The sequence below is a fragment of the Mauremys mutica genome, chromosome 7, assembly GCF_020497125.1.
Source record: "Mauremys mutica isolate MM-2020 ecotype Southern chromosome 7, ASM2049712v1, whole genome shotgun sequence".
NCBI lineage: Eukaryota > Metazoa > Chordata > Testudines > Geoemydidae > Mauremys > Mauremys mutica.
Genome location: NC_059078.1, coordinates 113,145,686 through 113,163,926, shown reverse-complemented (window position 1 = coordinate 113,163,926; position 18,241 = coordinate 113,145,686). Strand labels below are relative to the sequence as shown.

At 43.7% G+C, this 18,241-nt stretch overlaps 1 protein-coding gene across 4 annotated transcripts in view; it reads left to right on the top strand.

Annotated features, from left to right (window-relative positions):
- The window catches only part of GRK5 (G protein-coupled receptor kinase 5), a 224,545-nt gene extending 216,159 nt beyond the window's left edge, over positions 1–8,386 (top strand). For 3 of the 4 annotated variants that reach the window (XM_045023309.1, XM_045023310.1, XM_045023308.1), the window contains exon 16: positions 431–1,225. In XM_045023309.1, coding sequence (XP_044879244.1) covers positions 431–529 — 99 coding nt within the window. In that variant the 3' untranslated portion in view covers positions 530–1,225. Of the gene's footprint in view, positions 1–430; positions 1,226–7,452 lie in introns of those variants that run through there. The other variant, XM_045023312.1, reaches the window with a different exon arrangement.
- Positions 8,387–18,241: the final 9,855 nt, after the last annotated feature.

The following is an 18,241-nucleotide window of genomic DNA, read 5'->3' as shown; positions in this document are numbered from 1 at the left end:
CACAGCACTGTGTCCTCTTTGCACTGGTGTATGCTGGGTCCCCATGTGCTATTCCTAACACTCCTTGCTGTGTTAGCTCTGATATACCTACCCACCATCCCTATTTAAGAGTGACAGGCCTTATTTTTTAGAAAAATATTGACCATTTTTCCACATAACATTTCAAACCCAGCATATTACACTGGAGTTACAAGGCATGTCTCCCTAAATGATAGCAGGTATGCTCTGAGGAAGGCAAAGCCTAGGAGGCCAGAACTGTTTGTGCTGTATTGAATTGACTCCTCTAATCTGTATCCTCTTCTCTGTTGCTCTGGAGAGCTCCCATGGTTCTTCTGACCCATGGAAAATAAGGTCAAGCATGCTAAATAAGTTTAGAGGAGGTATGGGATGTTATGGGGATATAAATATCATTGTTTTCTCCTTTCTCCAGCATCAAAACAATTCAAAGAGTTCACCGAATTCAAAGGCGAGTTTAAATCACCACATAAATTCAAACCATGTAAGTTCAAACTCCACCGGAAGCAGCTAGTTGGAACTCAACTTTCATGAAACAACGTGTTGCATCCTTCCACTATAATCTATGGAGCTTCTAAGGATGAGAGAGCATCCACCGTTGAGTTAAAAAATAAATGATCTCCCAGCAATGGAGATATTCTATCCATTCCTTCCAGTGGAGCCTCACATTTTATGAAGAAATTTCCACTCAGGTCTGTTTTTGGAGGTGGCACTCAAGATGGTGTGAATCAGATTTGTCTATTTAGAACATTGCAATAGAAATTCAACGAACATGACTACTTGCACGTATTTAAATAGCATCATACTAGAACTGAATTTTGTCTTTATTATTTTTAAAGAAAAGTTTTGTAAATTTCTCTATTGTCTCAGTTTACATTTTGTACATTTGTATTTAAATGAAAGTCAGACTTTGGGGTGTATATTTTCTGAGCAGCAGCTGTAAAGCCATGTGTTTTAAGACTTCTTTTTTTTAAAAGAAATGTGACTCAAGACTTCCAGAGCCTCAAATGAGAAATCATTCTTTTTAGTAAGTGTAGAAAATTATTCATATTTCACTTTATCAAGTTGGTTTTACTGACATGCATTTTTATGGCACAGTTTATTCTTAATTATTTTACATGTGTATATTTGGCTTACAGCAACACTGCATACATTTTTCCTCTTTGTTGGTTTGTAAAGTCTTGTATTAAATGCTATAATACGTAGTCAAGACTTTGCCGCATCTAAGAATACTATTTGCTATGTCTGAGGTTCGTAATGTCATGGGACCAGCACTGTTAAGATTTGCACTTATTTTTGTTGTTAGATCATCACAATATTTATTGTTTTTAATGGAACCCTGTTTTAAGTCCTCCTCCTTTTCAAACTTTTTTTTACTATTGCTAATGAGAGAGAGAACAAATGTTAGCAAGAGGAGATAAGAAAGACAAGTTGTCATCAGTTCTTCAAAGACCTGAAATCCTTCACCCATTGAAATTAACAGCAAAGCTCCCATTGATTTCAGTGATACAGGATCAGGCCACAAGTGAGAGGCTTTTATGGCAGTTGCTTATGTCACACAGCTACCAGGAGATTGACTCAATAGCCCTGTCTGTGCTGGCCGGGGAAGCTATAGGGGACAGAACCAAGCCAGGAAGGTTCGGCTCTGGATCTCAACTTTTCTACATCCATTATATCCATTCCGGCCCATGTCTACTTTCAAGTGAGCTGTTCTAGAGCCCTTGGGCTGCATGCCTTCTTTTCTGGCCCCCTGAACCAGTGATGAAATAGCTGTTCCAGTACAGTTAGCTGAGTTCAGTGCCCATTGTAAAACAGTATAGTTTGCCTTTTTTGATGTCACAATGCTTCATCTCAGGTACTCCATAGCATTGTTTAAAACAATCGTCCCACTGGTATAGATGGGCTCAGTCAGGTTCAATATCCATACTATGAACCAGTTAACAAAAGCATACTATGTGCTAGGAGTGTATCTGTTCTCAAACGTGCCATGTAGGACATCAGGTGCCAAACACAGCTGCTTCACCCATTTCAACTGATGTTGGGAAACATTTGCCCCAGAATCTGCTGAATTCAACATTTGCTGTAAAATAGTCTGGTTGACCATGCTTTTTTACAACACTTGCTGAATTGATTGAGTTTTCCTAAACTTTTGGGAGAACTGATGTCCGACATGTCATGTCTAAGAATTAAGCGATTACACTAAGGTTAGGCCATGTCTGTGCTGCCCAGGGAAACTGGGTTAGCGTCTTTCTAGCTTGAACTACATGTATGTTTAATTAATCACAAGGAACAGGTTACTTAAGGGGGTTCTGGAATCTGCATCATTGGAGGCTTTTAAGAACAGGTGAGACAAACACCTGTCAGGGATGGCCTAGATATATTTAATCCTGTCTCAGTATGGGAGGATAAACTAGATGACTTCTTGAAGTCCCTTCCAGCCCTGCATTTCTATGATTAGACTGGTGTGCACAGGAGCCGACTTTCTAATGTGCCGGGGGTGTTTGACCCCCCAGGCCCTGCCCCTAGTCCACCCCTTCCTCCAAGGCCCTGTCCTGCCTCTTCCTGCCCCTGTTCTACCCCCACCCCACCTCTTCCTGCCCCTTTCCACCCCTTTTCCCCCCCATGCGCCACGCCCTCACTCCTCCTCCCTGTCCCCCCAGCCTCCTGCACACTGCGAAATAGCTGATCGCGGTGGGCGGGAGGCACAGGAAGGACGGGGGAGGGACTGATCAGCGGGGCCTGCCGGTGTGCGGCAAACACGGGGGGCGGGGGCTGATGGGGGCCTGCCGGTAGATGCTCAGCACCCACCATTTTTTCCCTGTGGGTGCTCCAGCCCCAGAGCACCCATGGAGTCAGCACCTATGCTGGTGTGAAACTGGTTTCCGTGGCCAACACAGAAAGAGCAAGAGACTGTATGAGTTTTTTCCAGGCAAAGTCATGAATGATAAGGACTCAAAATAAAGTAGGTTCTAGAACAACTTAAAGTCAGTAAGGGACAGACCAGGGTCAGTGTTTTTGTAAATTAGCTGATGGAGATATTGGGCTATGTATGTATGTATTGGGCTGACGTGCATTTGTCATGGAGTACAGTATGCCAAGAAGCCAAGACACCCCATAGGGCAACTAATAAGGTTGTGGGCTCTCCCCATCACTTGTAGAAATACAGGTAACTAAGACAATCTAAAACAGCAATGAAAATTTGTCTCCCTTTTCCTTCTGACTGATGTTCCGGGAAGACGTGGTGGTGCAGAGTGTGTTTATCCCTCACTTTATCAATGCAAAGATCGAACAGGCAGAGTTCCAGCAGTTTCACCTGTGTCAGCGATGCCACTGCAGATTTGAGCAGAGGTGAAAGAATGTGGAGAAGTGAATGCTGAGAATTTGGACTAATTATGTCTCCAGTTTAGTTGGAATCATTCCAACTCACGAGTAGGCATGAGAGATGAGAAGAGAGAAGTACTGTGTGAGTGAAATTCTCCATTTCTGTTCTGATGCAAGCCCACTGAAGTCAGCAGGGATCTATGCGCTGACTGTAGTGGGCTTGTGTTAGGCCCTTAATGAAAAGTTTGCATTCTGTAGATGGCCTTGCATGGGCCCTCTGCATCAGGGTGGATTTCACCCAGATTTCAAGAAATGTAGGTGACAATTTGAAGTGCAGCTCTAAGGGGAACCTCAGTATCTTTGGGGCTTAATGGAGGGCTCACTGTTTCCGTACCAGTGTGTATGAGACGCTTTGTATCTAGAACTTTACTTGCTTTGCCTAGAATATCCTTACTGGGACACATTTTTTCAAAGGGAGAGGCTGATGTCCACGTGCCAGAACAACACTCAGATTCATCTGCGTGCACAGTATGTCAGTGCTCTCTCAAACCGGTTAATTCATAAGCACAAATGCAAAGCAAAGGGAGCACTGAGTGGTAGATAGAGCATGGTTCTAGGTTGTTTTCTCAGTTCTGCTACTCCCTCACTTAGTGGCATTATAGAGGCACCTACCTCCCATTAGAATAACGTGTATAATACTGTTTGCCTGTCGCCCGGGCTTGGGGGGTGGGGAGGTGGGGTTGTGAGGCTTAAATCAGGAATGTTTGTAAAGTGTGATGAGGCTGTTGGATAAAAGTCATCATAAGAGTCGCATATTAATATTCATCATTAAATGGGGAGGAGTGCAGAGCGTATGCATGAGGAGCTCATTCTCTACATTTTTAACCATTTGGTCCATGAAGACTCTGTTCTCTTTTTTTGTTGTTTTAACACTTCACATTTGGATTAGAGATGAAAAACCTAATTACAGTGAACCCTCCCTTGAAGGCTGTTTAAGGCTAAATGACCAATTGATAACCCTGGCTAGAAGGAACATCATGGGTAGCCACAACACTGCCAGTCAATACCAGTTTTGACTGCCAGTCCTGGGATTCTCCTGAACAGGGCTTGCCTACTATGTTAAACTGAGCAGTATTTTTTGTTATATATCCCACTCGAGGCTAGGCTAAGAACACATTGTGCTCACATTCACTTGTGTGATCCAGTAAAAATTGGAACACAGATTGCTATGGGTGGAACTCTAGTGAATCAATGTGTTGCACAACCTAACTCCCCCAGACACATGGAGCCTGATTCTCAGAGGTGGTGAATACTCACAATTCAATCTGAAGTCAATGGGAGCGGTGGGTGTTCAGCACCTCTGAAAACCAGGCCTATAATTTTCTTTATACTACTTTGGAGAGAGCATACTGCTAGCAAGAGACTGTTTAGTACTCTGAATCATAATGAATAGCTTTGAGATGGGTTTGCACATGGCAAAAAGAGTAGAAAGAAATAGTTATTTCATAGTTTTCCAGCACAAGATTCATTTCATCTATTAGCTTTCCAGTTAGAGCAAAGATCCTTTTGGGAAGTGCACAAGATTAGAGCTGGCTGAATTATTTGGATGAGTAGACTGTTGAGCAAATTGAGCTCTTTAAATGTTTGGAAATCATTTACAAACTGATTCTGAATTCTGCAACTGGGTATATTTTTAAGTCTTCTCCAGATAGACTGAAAATTATTCATCAGTCTATGGGTTCTTCATTAATTTCCCAGTTCAATGATGCTTTGAGTGGTGTGTGAAGGAGTCACATGGCATTTTTTCTGCTTTCTGCTTGGATGATTGAAACTTCTAAAACATGAAAATAATAGCAAATAAATATTTTTGAGTCTGCACATATAACCTTGTTCGTGTGAAAATAAGGGTGTTTCTGCACAAACAGACATTCCTAAGACATGTGTGAACAAAAACCTGTTCATGCAAATGAAAAAACGCACAAAGCTGGTCAAACCAAGCAGCCAATAGGAATTCAAATGAACGTTAGTGAACACTGTTCTTGCAGTACTGAATCAGATCTACTTAATATAGATATTAAGAGGAATTTGTTCAATTGACACTCTTTTTCATAGAAAATTTGGAATGTCTTTAAGAAATATTTGAAGTCACTTGTGATCATTCCCCTCCCTGGGTAACTATGTCCAATTTTATTGTAAGAAACATGTAGCCAAACTTTGCTGATTGATTGGTGTCTTACCGGATAGAGATGTGTTTTTTTTCTTCTTCAGAGCATACATAGAACACACAAAATCCAGCAGGGACTATTTTTGTTAAGCCAACTTTCATGTTTCCAGGCTAGATCCAACTGGCATCTTTACTTTTTCCACCCAAGTCTCACATTTCAAAGCCAGTTGCTATTATCCTTTTCAGTAGAGAAGCCTCAGATAAACAAACTTCTGTAGTACAAACAAAAGCAGAAACAGGGAGATACAGTATCTATGAACTCGCAAGTACAGTTTGAGGTTAGTGTGTGGGTGTGTACATGTGAAAGGTTCTCTTCTTTAAGTTCACAAATTCTTGTTGTTCAAAGTTTGTAAGGCCCCCTTCCACATGTTAAATATATTGATCAAAATGAGATGGCTCATCAGCTGCTCCTGAGCATTCTCTAAACAGCACTGGAAAAGTTGGAGTTCTCTTTGCTTTGAAAGAATGCTTGGGGCTAGTCTGCTTTTCCAGGCAGGGATCATGTCTTCATGTGTGTTTGAACCGCACCTAGCACAATGGGACCCAGTCCTGACTGGGGCCTTGGGCTGCTACTTTAAATAACAACATTAATAAGTGCCTAGTGCACAGGTGCCCATTTCACCAAAACATCACTGGCACAGTTGAAGGCAGTTAAAACTGGGAGGCCAAGGGGTGAATGGATGCAGAGATTGACCTGCCCTCATCCTGGGAGGTGGTCCTGGTCTATCCCAGGCTGGGTTGAGAAACCATTAGCAGGGAAGTGCAAGAGAAGCTGTGGCTAAACAGAGGACACCCTTTTCCAGAGCTGGCACTAACTCCACATATCCTTTAAAAAATAATGATAGCAATGAGTGTTCTTAGGGTAAAGCCGAGCAAACAGGCTTAAATCCTATTCATTCCAGATTCCCAGCTTCCAGGTGTCAGGAGGACCGCAACCTTCTGTAGAGATAACAACTAATAGCTTTTATGCAGTGCTGAGAGAAGATGCTTAAAAAAATGGAGTCTGCCACCAAACAGCATTCTGTACTAATAGCCCCTTCTACTCTGCAGTAATAAAAATATCAGCTGCCATGTTGGGGTCTGTTACAGCAGAATACTGTCAAATGTTTTTATGAGGGAAGAGCCATACGCTGAGACAGTGTATTACTTACATTGGCAGTGGCAGGGTGTTTTTTTATTTCAGATGATCTCCTTGTGTCTAGCTCAGGTTTCCCGTTTGTTTGTTTATATTTGGAGTCAGGAGTGCTGGATTCTATCCCTAGCTTGGCCATTGATTCTCTGACTTGCCCGTGGCAACAAAATTAACCTATGTGCATCTCAGTTTCCCTGGGCTTATAAAAGGAGTGACGAAACTTAGCCACCTTGTAAAGCACTTGGAAGTCTCTAGACAAAAAAAAAAGCAAAGTATCAATATTAATTGTTTTTTATTTGAATGAATTGAGCCTCATCCAGCAGTTCTTACCTATGTAACTTAATGAGACAACTCACGTAAATAAGGGTTCATGGTTTTTTTGAATAGTTTGTCCTAGTTCCTTTGAGATGCTGAGATTTTATGCACTTTGCTTCAGCAGCGAGACCTCCTGCAGAGCTAACAGTATAGACTTTGAAGTGTTCGTTTCCTTGTTTCAGAGCTAATCAGTACTAGCAATCATTCAAGATCCTCCCCTTTTTATATTAAAAACAAATACCTATGAAGGAGAGGACAAAAAATAATCACCAGTTAAACTTCAAAATCTCTCTTTGCCTGCTGAACAGTTGTTCCACATGTGACAGAATTCCTAGATACTGAATAATTGAAATGCTGTGTTACATCAGAATGATGCATGTTGGACAAACCTTGGGAAAACTCACTGGCCCATCTATGAAAACTAAAGAGATTATCACATTTCTAGGATCAAAGGACTTCAAAAGGGAATCCCAGGCCTTCTGGAAATCAAATGGCCCCCAAGGATCCATCACTACCAGGAAAGAAGAAACATGTCAGATAGTGCCTGGATTATAAATATATTTTCCATTCTTGTCATTCCACAGCTGTTCCGTGTGTTTATTAACCAGTCCATGTGAGTTATATTGTATGTGTTGAGTGCAATCTCCTTTGATTGCACTTCTTTTAAATACTGGACACTCGTCTAAAAGACTCAACTTTTTGCCTTTACTTTGAAGGTGGAGGATGTAAAAACTTCATTTTGCATTTCCAAGCAATGTAGATAGATCTAAAAATTTCATCTTGTATTTGCCCATATCTGACTAATGATTAAATTGTAAAACTGCAGAGTTTCATATTAAGACTAGTCTATTCACTTGCTTTGAAAATTAAAATTCACATTTGGTATTAACACACACACAGTATTCTTCTGATCTAATTTGAAAAGCGTATCCAGAAGTAAATGTTTTTAAGCACTGCTAATACTGTAGTCTCTCTAAGAGGAACAGACACTTCTAAAGAAATGTTAAAGTTGTCTTTCATAATTCAGTCAACAAATCAGTTTTGTAATAAATTAAAGCAAATGTTCTCAATTAGAAGAACTAGTGGCTGTTGGCATTGTGTACACACAAAGAATCATCCTAGTATCCAAAGGGTTTTTTGTTGTTTTATTACAGGGAGATTCTAACATTGTTTTATGAAACTAGTTTCATTTTGAGGTTGTTACTGAGGATAATGGCTTCTGTGTTCTATGGCTGCTTGAATTCTTCATACATAATGTCTAATAATGTCACAGTGCTGCTGTATCTAGATCAAACCACTGTTTTGTTTTGGTTTTGTTTGGGGATTTTTTTAGAAAAATAAAATCTTTAATTTAAATACATTAAAATTACTCATTCTGATCCATTTTTCCTCTTTTTTTTTTATTGGACATAAGCCCATATTGCGCCAGATAATGCTTCAGCTGAAGTCCATGGGAGTGTTACCATTGCTTTCAATGGAAGAAGAATCAAGTTCAGACATTGCTGGGACATCTGCTGCCTTTATATGTTTTATTATCATATTTTTCTGTCACATCACCTCTCCAGCCAGTAGATCTACCATAGGTCAGAATCTTAGGCCTTGTCTACACTGAGGTTATTAGCCATGGGCAGCTGCATCAGTGTGACCATGCAGCACTGATTGAACCATGACTTGCACTAGTTCAACTGACCCCATGGTGTAAACCAGGACTTGAACAAGTGGGGCATGTCTGTACTAGAGGTTTGCACTGGTATGGCAAGGCCAGTGTTGCTACCCAGTGACTAACAACTCCTCAGTCATGCTCGTATTCACAAAGCTTCCAAACAATTACAGAGACATGGCCAGCGTGTAACAAGGCAGGAGACTAGATTCAAAGACTTTAAAGAAGGCATCATGACAGTCATCAAGAGCTTTTCTTCACTGCAGTGTTAGCTCAGGGTATCAACACTTGAGTTAACTCCTCTTGAGTAGCTTAAGCATCAGCAGCACTTGAGCACAGGCATCAGGTTAGGGCCAAATCTCAAGCTATCCCTCCAGCTACACTGCAGTGAAGAAAAGTCTGCCCTCCAAATGAATCTCCCTCTGGATGGAACCAGGATTCTTAAATCAGATCAGGAGCCAGGAATTCTTAAATTCCCCTATCAGCTCTGCCACTGGCTCACTGTGTGGCCATGGACAAGTCATTTAACCTCTCTACTCTGGGTTGACCATATTTGTGAGATGGGCATGATGCTATTCACATATCTCATAGGAATATTGTGAGAATTAATGTGCTTTGGAGCTGCAAAGAGTTGTGTGAGTGCTTATTATTTTATATTAAGCACCCTGAAAAGCTGTTACCTTGACAACCTTTGCTGCAAGTGCCTTTTCAAGAGACTTTTCTGGACTTGATTGTACTCTCACTTTCTGATTTACTCTTTTGTGAGTGAGAAAAGATTCAGACCCTCTTGTGCTGATTCACCACTGCTTTACACCTTGTGTAGTCAATTGCAACTGTCCCAACTGACTGCAAAGTGGGTGGAACATGCTATCAGAATGGTCTGCAATTAATATCAACTTTGCACTGGTGTAACCTACACAAGGCGGAAAAATTGGCCCTTTATAGTCTACTGCGAAGATGACAAAAACTGACCTCATTCTCCCCACAGTACATCTCATACATACTTTCTGAGGTGAAATAAAAACTACCAGATGCTCTATGGTACTAAAAGCTTTAAAAGGAATAGGATCGTGGAATAGGGCGACCAGACAGCAAGTGTGAAAAATTGCGATGGGGTGGGGGGTAATAGGAGCCTATATAAGAAAAAAGACCCCAAAATCAAGACTGTCCCTATAAAATCGGGACATCTGGTCCCCCTGTCATGGAACAAGAGCCCACATTAAATTGCATGACTGGCCAAAGATACAAAAAGGACAGTGGTTGCATTCAAAAATGAAGGGACATTCTGATTTGCTTCATGAAATTTCACACACTCACAGAGAGAGCTGGCCAAATTTGTTTCCCATGATACCCACTTCCTTTTCATATAATATGAGGGTTGAAAGAGACCTCAGGAGGTCATCTAAGTCCAACCCCCTGCTCAAAGCAGCACCAATCCCAAACAGATTTTTGCCCTAGATTCCTGGGTGGTCCCCTCAAAGATTGAACTCACAACCCTGGCTTTAGTAGGCCAATGCTCAAACCACTGAGCTATCCCTCTTGATGTGATCTGCAATATAAACTCCCAGCAAACACCACTGCTGCAACCTCACAAGCTTAGGGGACCTTAAAATGGGCATGGTAGTTCCCAGAGGAGGGGACAGTGTGGGTGATAAAGGGGCCCACAGAGAAAAATTTTATTTAAGCTTCATCATGATGTGTTTTATGAGACCTACAAATCTCTGGCCTTGCTTAAATGCCCATTGATTGGGGAGAGACTGTTTGCAGGCAGAAAAATCAAAATACACTTCACTGGCATGCACGTCGCGCATCTAAAGTGGAATTTTGCATTCAGCTGCAACTTTACCAGTAAACTTTGCAAACACGTTGCCACCCAGCAGAGTGATTTTTTTCTTGTATTTTCCAACTTCTTTTCTTAACCAAAAAAAAAAAATTGTAAAAAGATGTAAAGAAAAACTGAGAGCCTGCTGATGGCAAACAGTGTTTGCACCAAATACCAGGAAAGAACTCCTCAAGAGCAGTTTATCTAGCAGAGAAAAGTATAACATGATCCCATGGCCAGAAGGTGAAGCTGGATACATTCACATTGGAAATAAGGCATATGAACAGTGAGAATAAGTAACCACTGAAACAATTTACCAGGGGGCGTGGCGGAGTCTCTATCAGCCAAATTTTTAATCAAGATTGGAAGCTATTTTTAAAAAAGCCCTGCGCTAGGACAGATTTTGGAGACGTTCTGTGGCCTGTGTTGGACACGAGGTCACGCTAGATGATCACAGTGGTCCCTTCTGGCCTTGGCGTCTATGAAACTGGGTAAAAGTAGCAGCCTTGTCAAACTGCCAAGCTCAGTAAAATTTAAGGTGCTCATCATCTGTGTGAATTCAGGTCCGGCCGATTTACATTGACGCTGACCTGCTCGCATACATTCAACCAATTTTCTTGCAATTGTAAAAAGTTCACAGGTCGTGTCATTGGATCTTTTCAGTAAATTCCTTGGGTTGTTTTATGTTTTCCCTCTGTTAACCTTTCCTGGAATTTTCCTAATATACCAGGCAAGTTTCTCTCAAGCTCTGTACAGACCATTGGCAGAATACCCTCATCACGCACATGATTTAAAACGAATTAAAATAAAATGTTTAATGCCCAGAAAGAGCTTTGGAGGCGGAAAGTATTACATAAGGCCCAGTTCCTGCAGCCGAAATCCATGGGGCTCTGTGCAGGCACAAGGGGCTGCCCAGATGGAGTCAGTCACAAGCTTGGAGACTAAATTATTCTGCTTATTTTTTTTAATAGGTGGCACATGAGTAAGTTCAAAATAATTTTTAATGGCCTAAGGGTTTTAACTCATTTTCCCCTCACTAGAATAATATTTATTAGTAACATTCACCATTGTACTATGCTTTACCTGACAAACTCGAAAGAGAAATTCCACACGTCTTAGCGTGGAAGCATTAAATAGGCTAAAGATGGTGAAGTAAGCACGCAGAATTGATCCAGTCCTCAAAATAACAGTGCTTCCTTGCAAATTATGGGTTTTTTAAAAACTTTTTTTAGTCTTTTGACCTTTGCAGAATTTCTGCTTTTTAATTCAAGCAAAACACTAGGAAATTACATTTCAAATTCAAGCGAAGTAGTGGTAGTCAGTGCCTGCTGCAAAGGTTTGCTAGTGTTCAGCTCACTCGGCGAGTCATTCAGTGAGAGAAATGGCCAACAAATTTAGAACAAAGAAAAGGAAATATCTCTTCACACAATATGTAGTCACTGGTGCAGGTGGCCTTGAGCGAAATACTGGATTTTAAGAAGGAGATGAGCAAATAGTTTCCCCATGTGTAAAATGGGGGTGATGATACTGCACCGCTTTGTAAAGCACTTTGAGATCTATTGATGAAGAACACAATAAAGACCTGCATATTATAGACAGGGCTGGTAGTACTGTATACTATTAAGGTTGCCTGATACACCCCATATATATATATATATATATATATGCCTGAAAATAGTGTCTAAACTTGGCCAATTGTTAACCTTTCAGGCTGAAGTTTTCCACACCAGATGCCAGTGGAGAAGGTGTGCAGTGGAGTCCCTTCCCCACCCACAGCTGGGCATGATCTCATATTATCTCAGGGCTTCCAGTAGTCCATAACCCCTTCTCAGGGTCTTCACGCCCCTTTACTAGTGGCTAGTAAAGGAACCCAAGCCCAGCCACTACATTGGGTTCCAGTCCAGCGATCCTAGGAGATGTTGCCAAGATTCACTTCACTAGATGCCTTATTGATACCTCTCTGAACTTCTTCCTCTGCAGCCCTTCCCTGGGCTGTTGCCTCACCCTGCAAGAGCCCACCTGTTCCTTACAAGGCTTGTCGCTACCACAAGAGTGATTGCAGAACCACCTCCTTTTGCTCCAAATGTCCTCTGTTTGTAACACCACCAAGCCCCTTCCCAGCCAGGTTTCATCATTACTTGGGCCTGGGTCTCCCAGCAGGTGCAGCCAGGTATGCTAATTGACCTCCCTAATGCCTGTTACCCCCTTTGCTCATCTGTGAAGGGTAGAAACCACATCACACGCTGGAAAAATTTCAGTCCAAAATGGCTCCGTTGTTTCTGAGACTGAGGCTACGACAAAATAATGTAATTGGTCCCAGGTTAAAAAATTCTGGTGACTTTTTCTTTGAACCGTTCTAGTCCCCTCCATGCTTCGGCACAGGGACTTTAAACTTGGCAGGGGGCAGGCTTTGTGTCAGGCACGTGCTTTTCGCTTCTCCCATGAAAATCCACCTACGTTTTGCCAAGTTATACGCCTCTGAACAATCGTAGCTGGCACATGTGCAGCAGAGCCGCCTTTGCTTTTAATAGCTAAAATAGCCAGTGTCCATCCGCATGGAGCATATTCCAGCCATCATCGCTCCTAAAGCTGCCCAGGCTGCAAATGCACCATCCTCACCGAGTGACTGGTCACGTGCCCACTCAGGACAATGGGCGCCAAGCTTTCCCTGTCGTGCCTGGTCTAGAGCCCTATGCTAGCACCCCCGGTGCATGGAGGAGGAGAGCTCAGTCAAATGCAGCGGGGAGACGAGCCAGACAAAGGCGAGGAAAAGGCACAGACTTGGAAAAAAAGGAGACTGATGAGACTGGGACTTCAGGGGGTGGGGAAAATGGGGGATAAGCTGTAACCTTCTTTGCAAGGAGACTTTGAGTTGGAGGGGAGGCTGGGACTGCTTGGCAAAGAAACTGGGAGTGGGAAGTAGGCAGGGGGTTGGGGGACTATTTGGGCAAGGATACTGGGAGCCAGTAAAGGGAAAGGAATGGAAGCCACTTGACAACGAGGGGGGACAGTGAAATCAGACCAGGAGCCAGGGGAAACTGGGGCCTGGCTGGACCACGGTGAGGGAGGGGGCTATGCAGTCAACATGGACGTGGGGTGCAAGGGACAAACTGAGACCAGCTGAGTAAAGAGATTTGGACAAGAAACCAGGGAGCGGTTGAGGGAGACTCAGGTTAGATGAGAAGCCTGCCGGGGAGACCAGGACTGGGCACTAGTGGGTGGGGAGGGGAAGTTTAGATAGAAGAAGGAGTTGGATGGGAAGAACTGGGACTGGATGACCAAAGAGACTGGAGACAAGGACTTGGCGTGGAACTGGGATTGGTTGGGCAACAAGCCTGTGACTGGGCAGGCCGAGGGAGTCGGGGGAGCCTGGAACTGGGATAGCAAGAACGGAGGGGAAGATTAGCACTGACTGGGCAGCGCATCTCCCAGCTTTGCCATGGGGTGAGGTGAGACGTTTTGGCTGCTTCCCCTCCACAAGCCTGAGCTGTGGGGGAAGAATAGCCTCTGGTTGACCCCATGCTGCGCTGACAGGAGGAAGGGGACTAACCTCCTGCACCATCCCTTACCCCCTCTGACCTCAGTCAGCCTCAGCAGCGGTGTGAGGGAGCAGAGCAGCCGCAGCTGGATCACCAAGGCCCAGTGCCCAGAAAGCAACAAGACCGGGGCAGCAAGTCGTCAGACAGGTGTGTGGCTGGGACGGGAAGCCTAGCCTGGGGCAGGGGTCACTGGGCTATGAAAGGAGGCCGTCAGTGGGGGGGTGGGGTAGACTTCACTGGAGTATGAAGGGTGGATTCATTGGGGGGCAGGATTTATTGGGATATGGGGGTGGTTGGGATTGGGGCAGAGACAGGGCAGGAATCATCAGGGGTGCAGGGGAGGGGACATTATTACTGTTTGGTGCAGCAGAATTAAGCAGCGCTATTGGGGTGATGGAGGGAGAAGGCGAGAGCGCTAAGGGAGCGTGATAAAGAGAGAAGAACTTGCTCCTTCCTCCTCCCCCACAACCTCTCGCACCTAGAACTCTCTCACCATGTCCCACTCCAGCTTCTCTTTCTGCTTCTGACCTAGCCTGCCCCCTGTCTTTTCACCAGGCCAATTTCCCTCCTTTTTCTCCTCCATGTTATAATATGAAAACCATCAGCAAATGCTCAAATTCCAGTTGATGTAAATACACGCACACGTCTGTGCAGGGGTTTTGGCCGAAGATGTAGGCTAGTCTAACTACTGATCTTTTCTCAAAGGTAAATTTTCATTTTGGTCCTGTCGTTATTTAATTCCACCAGTTCCAATTACTTGTAAATTCACTACAACATTCAAAAGATAAAAGAAAGCAGAGAAACACTGAACCAAATCAAAAGTGTAATAAGAAATTTATTGCCAGAGTCACCAAAATCAGACATACCTATTGTAGGTCTGCAATAATTACTTTTCTTTTGGATGTGACACTTGTTCAGTGCATCATAGAAAAAGTTATTGAAGTTTTGCATAACCAAAAAAATTTGACTGTTGCTGTTTTTATACAGTTAACTAATATAAACAATATGCTACGGTAACGGGGATCAGCCCAGTGTGCTGAGGCCTGTGGCCAGGGACAGCGCTGGGGCAGGTCCCTGCCGCCTGATGGCCTCGTGGAGAGAGAGGGAGACAGGAGGAAAGGGCCCACCAGCTGGGCACTGGGCATGGGTTGGCCAGGCCTCTCCTCAGGGTTTCCCTAGGAAGCCCGAACTCCCTGGATTTCCTCCCCCACTTTCTCCTTTAGTGACAAGGGAGCACACCAGGAAGGGCAGAGCTGGTGGAGCTGCACCCTGCTGGATGCAGGGACCCTGCTCTGCTCCTACTGGGCCCCATCCATGGGCAGCAATATTGCAATCGCTCTATCCAGCCCCCTTTGGCGCAGGCCTGGGCCTCCAACCCTGTGCTCCTCCTAGGGAGCTGGGCCACCGACCTCCTGGTCTAGCAGGGAGTGGTGCAGGAGACCCACCCTCTGCTCCCCGGTGCCAGGGACCCGCCCCAGTTTGGTTAGCTCTGGGGAGCTGTCCAAGTGGGGCTGGTGCTAATAGACCCAGCAGGACATGGCACTGTTGCCAGCACTCACCCAGGTCCATTTAGAGGATGGGGAAAGCCCGGTAGCCTGGGACACTGGATCCCTGGCCCCCAGATGGGGCGTGAGTCTGATTTGCAGAGGGGGGTGCATGGTTGGCCTGAGGGTCCCTGGCTCCTTCCCCTAAGGTGCTCTGGTTACCAAAAGGGCATCACTCAGGTACGGGAGGAGGCAGAAGCAGCCCCGGTGCATGAGTCTGGGCCTGGCAGACTCCTCACTCTGGCTCATTGGCTCTTGCGGGAGCCCACCACGATGTAACATTACATCCACACACAGGTGGGACCCTCCCCCTGCTCCCTTCCTGGTCCTGGCACTGCCTAATGTGGGGCCAGGCCTGCTGAGCAGGACTGATAGACCGGGGAAGGAGGGGGCTGCTGAGCCTCTTTTAGTCCTCCTAGCCCCCTGCCGCCAGTAACTGACAGGGAAGACATACAAGATCGAGCAAAAACACAATACAGTATAACACTTATCTACAAACAAACATATTCAGGGTACTGATTGGTACAAGAAAGCTACGCTGATCAGAGTAGTGATGAACAATAGAAATTCTTTTTGCTTTTCACTGTTGCAGTAGTAGCCGCTATCAGCTCCAATGTCACTTCCTCCGCACAAACATTTCTAGCGGAGCATTAATAGTCATAGTCAAAATATCCAAGTAGTCACTCTTGTAGAAATCCAGGACATTCTGGGTTTTCCCCTGGTCCTCACACTCTATCACTGGTTCATTGGCTTGATTTTCCAAACTGCAGGATTCTTCAATCTCCTTCATGTGACTGGTCAGTATCACCGCACTGCAGCTACTTCTACGCCGTAATCCTCTGTTGCTGATGTTGGGTTGCTCATTCTCATCAGGATAGCCTTTTGCCAGTCTATTAGACCTCTTGGTTTCATAGTTCCTGAGCTCCATGAGCCTCTCACTGAAGTACTCTTGCAAAGTCTTGTCATAGGAACTGCTGTTCGTTTTGCGGTGACCTTTGATGAAGTAGTTTCCTGAGGAGTTGCCCAGGCCGTGGACCTGGAAGCTGTTTTGGCCCAAAGATTTTATATTTGTAGGGTTTTCAACCCTTAGCACTGGGCTATTCCTCCTTTTTCCTAGATCCTGGAAAGCCATGCTGAAGTCCGAAGTTCTAGAATAGCTCCTGGATAACTATTTAAAACATGGGCAAATAAAATCTGAATTAAAACCTGCCTTTTGTTCAGTTTCATGCCAGCAAAAGCAATACGCATTTCAAAATGTCAGCAACATAAATACTTGGGAACCGTCTTTTTGTGGCAGGGTCTATGTCTTCATATTTCTACAACAACTGGCACAATGGGGCCGTGATTCTGACTGGGACCTCGGGATGCTATTGAAAAACAAATATGAAATAATATAGCACAGGTGGGCCTGATCCAAACTACCCTGAGGACTCCTAAGTTCCAAGGGTGCTTGGTTCTGGGGTTTTGGTTCAGCCTACAACAGAAATGGTGGTTTACCTAAAGATCAGGGTTGTTTGGATCTAGGCTTTTCGGTCAGGTCCACACCTAGAACTTGTCTATTTGTCTGAAGTTTGGAAGTACTGAGCATCTGTGCCTCCCCACGGGTTGTGATTTAGATGCACAATTCCCCTTTAATGGGATTTGAGCATCTAAATCTCCTAAGTGACATTGGAAATCACAGTCATTGGCTTCCTTTGAAAAGCAGGCCACTACGGATCAAAAGCTATTTATATCTGTGTATACCTGTTCTACATGAATCCTTGAAATACCACATTGTAGAACGAGAAAGGGTGAAGGGATTCTGAATCGTATTGGGTTAGCTGTAATACTTTTAGTCATTGTCATCCTCTTCCCTCCCCTTTCTCTCTAACAACTGGTTGACTATTTGTAAGTTAGATATTTTATAAAACAGTACAAGATATGAAAAGAATCACAAAAGATGCTTTAGTTTTGTCAATGATTCTTTACCCATCGATGACATTCATTACATCCATTCCTAATTTTTTTATATTTTTTTAACCCTTTTCCTTCTTGTACCAATCTAGCTCCATCAGTTTTACCTTGTTCACATGTCCATAGCTTATAGCTGCTGCAGTTTTCCATGACTGCAGTAAAATGGATGCCTCGTCTAAGAACTCTTTTTTTATTATTTTTCACAAAGTACCTTAGCAATGAATTGAGGTTTATTATAACAAGAATTACAGTTTGCACGTTGCAATTTAATTACATGATCCAAAACTACCATGCTAATTATTATTATTTTATATAGCCTCATAGTTGTGCATGGAGCTTTTTCTTCCTTCCCTATCATAGGTATTTCTAAGGTGCCTATCACCTTGGTAACTAAACAATTTGCTATCTGAGCTGCTGAATAGACAAACAAAGGGCCTGATCCAACCCCCGTTGACTTTAGTGGGAGTCTTTCTATTGATTTAGAGGGAACTGGATTAGGGCCAAAGAGTATTAGCTGAGATTTCACCAACGTTTAATGTGTCATTTACTTATTTATTGTATCGTGGGTTCCCAAAGTTACTGCTCTGCAATTGCTAACTTCCTGCCATCAGCCCCAAGACATCCTAGCATGCACCAGCCCAGCATAGAGCACTAGCTCCTTTAATTGATCAAATTAGCATTTGGTGGAGCTTTTTCTGGTAAGTAGCTTTGCCGTT